Source organism: Falco peregrinus, chromosome 6 (assembly GCF_023634155.1).
Source record: "Falco peregrinus isolate bFalPer1 chromosome 6, bFalPer1.pri, whole genome shotgun sequence".
Lineage (NCBI taxonomy): Eukaryota > Metazoa > Chordata > Aves > Falconiformes > Falconidae > Falco > Falco peregrinus.
In genome coordinates, this window is record NC_073726.1 from 92,881,588 (window position 1) to 92,890,826 (window position 9,239).

General features: G+C 49.9%; 2 protein-coding genes across 3 annotated transcripts; one reads left to right on the forward strand and one right to left on the reverse strand.

Moving 5' to 3' along the window:
• Positions 1-493: 493 nt before the first annotated feature.
• On the reverse strand, positions 494-6,785 carry PHB2 (prohibitin 2). 2 transcript variants are annotated; one of them, XM_055808752.1, is made up of 10 exons: positions 6,616-6,785; positions 6,463-6,547; positions 6,296-6,375; positions 6,010-6,194; positions 4,045-4,174; positions 3,514-3,617; positions 3,008-3,085; positions 2,272-2,348; positions 2,037-2,042; positions 494-1,064 (listed from the first exon to the last, which is right to left on the reverse strand). In XM_055808752.1, exons 1-10 carry the CDS (start codon positions 6,740-6,742, stop codon positions 1,031-1,033), a joined length of 906 nt encoding a protein of 301 aa, XP_055664727.1. In that variant the 5' UTR covers positions 6,743-6,785; the 3' UTR covers positions 494-1,030. The 2 variants fall into 2 exon arrangements, with proteins under 2 accessions (XP_055664727.1, XP_055664728.1); XM_055808753.1 differs by lacking the exon at positions 2,037-2,042.
• Positions 6,786-6,935: 150 nt separating this feature from the next.
• EMG1 (EMG1 N1-specific pseudouridine methyltransferase) lies at positions 6,936-9,048 on the forward strand. Its single transcript, XM_005235367.4, has 6 exons — positions 6,936-7,109; positions 7,186-7,287; positions 7,509-7,650; positions 8,020-8,078; positions 8,266-8,415; positions 8,735-9,048. The coding sequence occupies exons 1-6, from the start codon at positions 6,975-6,977 to the stop codon at positions 8,846-8,848; spliced, it is 702 nt and encodes a 233-aa protein (XP_005235424.3). The 5' UTR covers positions 6,936-6,974; the 3' UTR covers positions 8,849-9,048.
• The last annotated feature ends 191 nt before the right edge of the window (positions 9,049-9,239 follow it).

The following is a 9,239-nucleotide window of genomic DNA, read 5'->3' on the forward strand; positions in this document are numbered from 1 at the left end:
ACATTCCATGATTTGGTGAAATCTCCAAGTCCTAAACCTACTACAGGGCAGCCTGGTGAGACAGGCAAAAAGCTAACTCCTGAAGCAGACAAGATTTTACCTTCAAAACCCAAGCACAGAAGGAAGTTTAGACAGCAGAGGAAGACAGGAAGACTTCTGTGCTTTTGGCCAAGAAAGCTAGGGGAAAAAACGCAAGGTGCAGCAGGGAGGTGAGGACAGACACTACATACATACATGCTGCAGGAAAACCTCTGCTCACCTCCAGCACCTGCAGGCAGTGGAGAAGCTGGCCCTGGTGACCCAGGCAGCTGTGACAGCGCCCACACCTGCTCACCCTCTCCCCACCTCAGGGGCACTCAGTCAGCAGGAGGGTATTTCTCTTGCTCCTTTCCCCAAACATCCTGATTCTGTCTTCAGCCAAATCAAAGCTCCGTTCCACCCCCTCCACCAAAACCACCTCTTTTTCAGGCACTAAGCACACTTAAACACCGTATAAATTTTGGGTTTTTTAATTTTTACAAATGTTTGAAAGAATCACTGAGCAGACAGTGACCCAAAGGTACTCCAGCAGTGACAGGCACCCAATGAATAATGTTTTCCTGAATTCAGTCCCAGGTTCTCTTGGGATTAAGACTGAAAGAGAAACAAAATTTACTAGGAAAAAAAGCCTGGTGCTGATGGCAGCAGAACTCTTTCACTTGGCCAAAAAAAAGAATTCCAATTTCACCCTACAGAAGTCTAAAGATTAATGAAGATTAGAGGCGAATTACTATATCCATGAGTTAATACCGGTATGCCTCCTTGCCCCCTCCCCAAATTTAACTGGAAAGAACTGTAGCTGCCTAGAGGCAGAGCCCAGTCCCCTAACTGGATCACCACAGATGGAGCAGGGGCATGGGAACCAAATCTGGCTACCGGATTAACAACTTCAAAGTGAGGGCAAAAAACGCTAGTGGAGGGAGTTTGAAGCTCCTCATTCGTATCTTCTGCTGGTCAGCACTGCTGGTTCTAGGAGTTTCTTTAGTTTCTTTCATTTCTTCCCTTGTTTGAGTAGGAGACTGTCACTGAAATGGAGACAGGAGTCATTAGTCCAGAAAGCACAAGCACAGCTGAACCAGATCCTCACTAGAGACTTGAGGGTGCACGGTGTCACACCCAAAGGATCTTGACTTCCAAGCCAGGCAGGCAGGAATAGGAATAGGTACATTGGTAGGTATTGGTACATCTATGGGTGTAATTTTATTTATATATATATATATATATATATATATATATATATACACATATTGACCCCCCCAATATTAAAAAAATATATGTATTAAAAATATATTTAAAATATTGGTGTAATAGGTACACCTATGCTACTATGTACTATTTTCAAAGCCCCTAACCCTTCTGCGATAAGTATGACAGAATCTGGTCAGAGATAAGGAAGGATCTCACAATCAGAGAAAAGATACCAGCTCTGGCTTCCTTTCCTGTTTCCAAGAAATCCGAGTTAGCTATGTGCTGTCGGCTCAGCTGGCGTGCCTGGTCCAGTGAGCACTGTACAGATGAGGCAAAGCCACCAAACTCCTGCCAGCTCTGAAAGCAGGGAATGGGGTTTTCTAGCATGGACTGGAAAGCTTTTGGAGAACAACCACAGCTTCTTTCCTAGAGATTGTCACCCCAAACCAACAGAAATTCCTATGACCATGACTGCCTTCTTACAGCCCTCTGCCATGCAGGCAGGATGCCCAGCGTAGGCTGGACACATCAGAGCTCGCTCCTCTGTTACTCCTGCCTTTCCCATGTGAGGTTCCTTGTGGGACACACACCGAGCTCCAGTTACTGAGTAGCCCCTACTTGATGCAGATGTTTGTGCAGCCCCTGCAGGGAAGGCTTCAACATTGGTATCACACATGGGAACTGAGGTGAAGATGGAATAAACTGCCTGTGGCCAGGAAGGCTAAGCCAGAACAACCCCAGGTACCAGGCAAACACCAACACCCTTGTTCCAAGTACTAATGGAAGGATCAAAATAAACAGTGCCTTACCTTCCTCTGCGTGTCAGGAGATGCATTTGGGGGGTGGGTGGGAAAGGAAGAAAAATGAGTAAATTGATGAGTTTTAACAAAAATCTCAATTTCCACAGTAAAGAAAGACTGCTCCCTACTTGGCTGTGTCCTCTGGCATCAGGCTCCTCTCAAGAGAAAAGGTCCCAAGAGAGCCCAAAAAGGGGACCAGCTGCCCAGGTAGGGTGCAGATAACCCACCCACCTGGCCCCTTTACCTGGTGAAGCCCTCATCCTGCAGGTTCAGTACCAAGTTATCTGCTGTGAGATACACGCGGTTTTGTGAGCCAGCGATCTGGAAAAAGAAATCCATTACAGAGGTGGCATAACGGAGCATAAATGCACATGGAGGAACAGCACTAATGAAGAACCCATCTCCCCCTCCAGACACAGCACCCTTGTTTCATTCACTTTACACCTCTGTTAAATCCATGCGGTTCATAGAATCATAGCATGGTTTGGGTGGGAAGGGACCTTTAAAGGCCATCTAGTCCAGCCCCCGGCAACGAGCAGGGACACCTTCAGCGAGATCAGCTTGCCCAGAGCCCCATCCACACTTCCTGACCTGCCATCCCAGTGCCATCAGACTTTCTAAAAGAAGTGCTCATTCTGTCTCTCTGTCAGAAAGACCTTTGATCCCATGCTTATCTGTCCCCCTTCCTCAGCCTGCAGGAAACCTGGAGCTTTCGGTGGCTGCAGCTGAGTGTGGGTGATGGAATCTGATGTGGATCTGGCCTTGTCACATGCAGGGCGTGAACTCCTAGCCTCACATCTGATTGCCGATCATTGGCAGCTAGATCTTAAACTCTACTTGAGCAGAGAAGGGCTGGGCAGGAACAAAGATCACGACAGGGCAGGTCACATTCGCCTTAAATTCATCATGTGGCGACTGGGCTGGGAGGACAGCACAAGGACTGCAAAACAACAAAGGAAATCCCACACCCCAATGCTCACCGTTTTTGAGATGTTTTGAGCAGCTCGGATCTTGCGTAGCTTGATGTAGCCAGGATTCCTGCTCAGAGCTTCACCGAGGTACAGGGGAGCAAAAGTTAAGGAAAAACCTGCTAACAGAATCCGTCCACACTCAAGGAATTCTTCCTGAGCCGCATCATCAAACATCTCAGAGGGAAAAAGCAATCTCTATCCCCGTAACTTGGCCCTCTAGGCAGGCATATTTTCACTTCCCCAAATCAAGAACAACATATGGTCACACACAGCCAATAAAAATTAAACCTCACAACAGACTGAAGGCTCATGGCCTTCTCTGCTCTGACCTGTAACCTCAGACAAACATCACTCTGGCCAGCTGTGAGGGGGGGAAATAAATGGCAGTGATCTACTTGAAGCTACTGATAACGGTCTCCTCCTAAGCGTCACTCCTAAGTGCACCCAATGTGACAGATTCTTGGGACTGTCAAGCTCACAAGCCACATCCCACAAAACCTCCCGAAGCAGGATATCATCTTGGCAGCTGTAGCTTCCCCTTCAGCTTGAACAATCTTCTGCTTCTGCTCCTGCTTGGCCTTCTCCACCAGGAACTGTGCACGCTGTGCCTCCTGCTGGGCTGCAGAGAGAATGGACAACAGCATTGCAAGCAGGCCCCCTCCACCAGAACCCTAGAGCTGAGGCCTCAGGGCTCTGCTTCCGACAGAACTGACAGCATTCTGGGGCCACAGCCACAAATACAGAATGTACCCGAGTGCACTTTACTTTTTCTTAAAAAGGGCGAGAGTCCCAGTCTGAACAGGAGCCCTAGTCCTGGGAACTCCTACCTCCAATGGTATGCCCCATTAGCTATGACCCGAAGTTTTCTGATAATACTTGTAAAATAACCTCTTTAGCTCCATTGCTAAGGTGGCTGAGATTTATCACTCTGTAGCTGCATTGGTGCAAAAGCAGCAGCACACTAGCCCAAATTCTGCTTCCTTGCCTGAGAATTCAGTGACAAGGCAAAGGCAATTTCACCCTTTTCCGGCACAAACTGAACTCACCCACTTGCTTTGCCTCCACAGCTGCTGTGTATTCACGACTGAAACTAAGTTCTGTGATAGCCACATCATCCAGGATGAGGCTGAAATCCTTGGCTCGCTCTGTCAGCTCTCGCCTAATGAGCAGAGACACCTGAAACACAAATATAGCAAGAGTATCAAACACAGGCCATTTCTCACTCCCTGTGCACTCCAGAAGTGAAGCGCAACAGCTCTTCACAGCTTGTTCGCATCAGGCCCAAGAAAGACAATATCTAAACCAAACCCCGAACTGTGGACACCAATACCATCACTGAATCTGCTGCCTTTAATTAATGCTGCATATCCAGAGCTATATACTGCTTTTTCAAAAATACATTACAGCTTATTTATAGTTATTTCTTAACTATACCACACAATTAATACTGCAAAAATAAAAAAAACATTCTTCAAAGTTTTTTTTGCTTTCACACCCTACCACATCTAGTTCCACAGTTCCCACACTCGTTTTGGCAGTAATTATTTCCTTCTTCACCTTGAATTTGCCGCTGTTTGCAGTTTGACTGTCTCTTCATGTTTGTATTCAGATGCAGGAAAAAAAACTACCACATAATCTTTTTTACCATGTAAGACATCTTGTAATTACTGTAGCTGCTCGTCTAGTGTGGCTACTCCACTTTTTTTAGCCTCTTTGGATGACTGCTGTTGGTAGATATTTTGATTTATTCTACCTTAACTTTACAGTACTTTTTTCACGCAGGCTGATAAGTCCTGCAACAAATATTCACTTAAATAGAAATTATTGCTAGAGTATCACATGCTTGGCCAGTCCAGCGTTTGCTTTTACTTTTACTGCAGCTGCTTCCAAGCAGAATTCCAACATGATGCCAGAAACCTTTACTGTGTGAACTGCGAGTGCATAACTACCTAAAGTCACTTCGTTTTCTTCTGATTATCAACCACTTCAATATGCATCACTTTACAGTAACGAACGCTAGATAAATATACAACACGGCAAATTCAATTCAGTTTGTTCAGAAATTTCATAGATACTTATCAGCCGTCTTTGCTTCTGCTAAACCTAAATCCCTTGCAGACATTGTTTCTTTGCTGTCACATCCTCCCTTTCCACTCATTCTTTCTACACGAGATTGTTAACAACCCCCTTCAGTGCATGCCACATGACCTACCACAAAGCCCTGAAGTCCCCACAAGACCTGGACACTTAGTTCTACGCTTTCCCTTTTTTTTTTCTTGTCATGGATCAGAAACTAGTTGAGATGCTCTGTATTTCATCTGACAACTTATCCCCTTTACTGTCTCATGGAGGGTCTCCTCTAAAGCCTTTCAAAAGACGACCAGCAACTTCTCTCTCCCTTAACTGTGACAGGTGATGAATACTCTCAGAATCCCTAGCAGTCAAATTACCAGAACACAAACTTTCAGATTTCGGCTCTTTAAAGCTAAATGTATCAATTATTTTTTAATGCACACCCTCTTCCAGATTACCCTCTAATCTTTTTATAAACAGAAATATTTGCTACCCTTCTGTAGCATCCATTGCTGAAACCTTACTGCTTTGTTAATTGCTCATCCACTTCACTTCTTAACCCCTTTAAGACCGTTTAATTTGCTCTGACAACCCTTCTGAGACATGTGAAGGGCCAGATGATTTTTTTTCTAAAACCAGTTGTATTGCTACCTGTGGACTGCAACATAAATCTGCTCAGCTTCCCCCCTCATTACATTATGGCGTGGTTTTGCACTCCATATACCAGCGATTGCAGTTTTCTCCTCAGAAGCTAGCGAGACAGCCTCAGTGTTTGCATCTGTACAGGAATCAAACTGTCACCGGGATACAGTTACATACCTGTTTCATCTGGGTGCACCATCTACTAGTCTAGTGTATTTATCTGTTACGACATTCCCTGCATCCGCGGCTCAGCTGTTTCTTTCTAAGGAGCACCAGGCGCCTCCCGAAGCATTTACCTGGGCCCTCTGAGTGATGAGCTGTGAAGCATTAAACTTGGCCACCACGCTCTTGAGCACTTCATTGACGATGGAAGGCAGGACGCGCTCCTCATAGTCCAGGCCCAGACGCTGGTACATGCTGGGCAGCTCCGCAGCGTTGGGGCGCGTCAGGACGCGCAGCGAGATGTTCACCATCTGCAAGTCTGAACGGGGGGGGGGGCCGGGGCGTGAGCGGGGCCAGCACTGCAGCCGGGTCCCCCCCGCCGCCCGGGCCTCCCGCTGCGGCCCGCGGGGCCGCGCTCACCTTTGGAGCCGGTGGGGGACGAGATCTTCCGCGGCCGCGCTCGGATGTCGTAGATGATGGGGTACTGGAACCAGGGGATCCTGCGGGGCCGACAGCCGCGTTACGGCCCCGCACCTGGGGTCGGGCTCGCGGGGCCGGCCTCAGGGGGTGGGGGCAGCTGGGCCTACCTGAAGTGCAGCCCCTCGGCAAGGATGGTGTCCTGCTGCACGCCGCCGATGCGGTTGAAGAAGATGGCCCGCTGGCCGCCTTCCACTGAGGGGAGAAGGGGCACGGTCAGCGCGGGAAGCGGCGGAAGGGGCGGGGGGGTGGCTGGCACTCACCGATGAAGACGGACTCGCGGACGCCGTAGGCCAGAGCGCCGGCGCCCAGCAGCAGCTTGAGGGCCGTGCCGACGCCACGGGGCCCGGCCGGCAGCCGGCCCGCCAGGTCCTTCAGGTTCTGCGCCATGGCCGCGCCGCGCCGCGCTCCCCGCCGGGAAGGACACCGGAAGGTGCCGCCGCCGATGTATTCCGGCGGGGAACCGCGGCCCGACCGCCGCCGCCGCCTCTTCCAGCCCTGCCACCTCCCGCCGGAAGCGGGCCCGGCCGGGCCCGGACAGCGGGGGCGCCCCGGCCGCCATCTTGGGGGCGGGGGCGGGTGGGGCGGGGCTTCCGGTGCCGCGCGGGGCGGTGGAAGCAAAATGGCGGCGCCCAGGCGGCCTCGTGAGGAGGAGGAAGAAGTAGCAGCTGAGGATGTCTCGTTGGAGGCCAAGCGGCCCCGCGGGCAGCGGCGGCTCTTGGTGGTGCTGGAGGGGGCGAGCCTAGAGACCGTGAAGGTGCGAGTGGTGGGGCCGGGCCGGGCTGAGGGCGGCCGTGGGTGCTCGCGCCTACCTGTCCGCGCTTTGGCCATAGGTGGGGAAGACGTTTGAGCTCCTCAACTGCGACAAGCACAAGGCGCTGCTGCTGCGGAACGGCCGGGACCCTACGGAGGTGCGGCCCGACATCGCCCACCAGGTACCGGCTGGCCCGGGCGGCGGCCGCTGGGGCTGGGCTGGGCCTGACCCGCCGCGCCCCTGCCCTCTACCTGTGTGGCCTTTATTTCGGTGTGGGGTTGCTTTCTCTCGGCGTTACAGCTAGGCGAACTCCTTTCTGCCTCGGCACTGGTCCCTGTGTTCATGGGGTCTAACCCTCGTCTTTTCCAGCAGACCTCCCTCTTGTGTGCCATTCTATTTCAGAGTCTCTTGATGCTCATGGACAGCCCGCTGAATCGGGCTGGTCTCCTGCAGGTTTATATCCACACCCAGAAGAATGTTCTAATTGAAGTCAACCCCCAAACCAGAATCCCGAGAACCTTTGATCGATTCTGTGGTCTCATGGGTAAGTGATTGAAATTTTATACCAGACACAAAATAATGCAGGAAGGTGATTAAGAGGAAGTTAGGAAGAACTCTTGGGAAGAGTCAAAAGGTTGCACCAACCTTAAAAACGTGAAAGTGAGGAGAACAGAGAACTGAAAGTGAGTTCAGGGATCCAGCTGTGTGTTCCTTAGCACGGTGGTGGTACCTGCACAAGACTGTACTAGCAGCAAAATAACTCACTGATCAGTATTTCTTATAGCTGCTTTAGACAATGCTGAGAGCTCTTAGGGATGGACTTTTTGTCTGCTTCAGCTCTGATTGCTAGGTAGAGGATAAGATTCCTCCAACAAAACAACAGACTGCTTAAGTACCTTTCTTCTCTCATCAGTTCAGTTGCTGCATAAGCTCAGTGTTCGAGCAGCTGATGGGCCTCAGAAGTTGCTGAAGGTAAATGTTCTTTCACTGCTAACAGGTAATGTTGCGACATTCCTCCTTTGCAGCTAGCAATGTAGGAGTGTTGGTTTTTTTTCTGTGGGGGTTATGCATTTGGGATTATTAGTGTACAAACAATAGGCTTGGCTATACAGCACGGTCTCCTACCTCTACACCCCTATTAACTTTCTGCTTTCTGTAGGTGATTAAAAATCCAGTCAGTGATCACCTCCCTGTGGGCTGTATGAAGATAGGTACCTCTTTTGCGGTTCCAAAGGTATCAGATCTGCGTAAACTGGTTCCTACAGCAGAGCCAGTTGCCATTGTTGTGGGAGCTTTTGCCCACGGTTCGGTAAGTACGTGTATCCCTTTTATTTAGAGTTGGAAAAATCTGCATCAGCATAGGTGTCAGTCTTGTTCCGAGTATGGAGTTTTTTCTTCTGTTCTTTTTTTTGGCTCAGTGCCCCCATCCCACCCCCCTGCTTTTTTCCCCCCCCAGGTGGGCTTGTCAAAAAAAGGCCCAGTGTTGCAACACTCGGGGCTTTTCTCCCTCCCAGGGAGTAGTGAGGGCTAGCAGTTCTCTTGCTGGAGAAATACTGTGTCCCTCCAGCCAAGGGAGATGGATGACACTAAGTGAAAACTTGCAGCTTGATTTTTCTCTCTTCCCCCAGGTCAATGTTGACTATACAGAAAAGATGGTCTCAATCAGCAACTACCCCCTCTCTGCTGCCCTGACATGTGCTAAAATTACTACTGCCTTTGAGGAAGTCTGGGGCGTGGTATGAGCTCCTGCTGCTACGATGGACTTCTATACAGTGACTCCACGTTCTGGAGAGGCTCTTTGACTCAGGTGTGGACCTGGTGCAACTTTGGGCTCCAGGAAAGGAGGCTTCAATTTTGTCCTTGTAGCTTCTGGAGCAATGAGAATTTAAGTGGACTGCCCCACTGACCCTCCTTTTTTCCTATTAAAGGTCGCTTTTGGTAAGAGTGCTTCTGTATTTTACTTTCTCGTGTTTTGTATGTGGGCAGGTTTCATCCCTTTATAGCAGGGGCTCGGCCCAAATTTGTCATGGAACTGAAATTCTGAGCTGTGCCCTGCTCCCCCTGCAGCTGATGTTGCTCAGTCCTGTAGAACCACCTTGCTCAGTGGCATGCGACAGCTCACACTCCTGCACC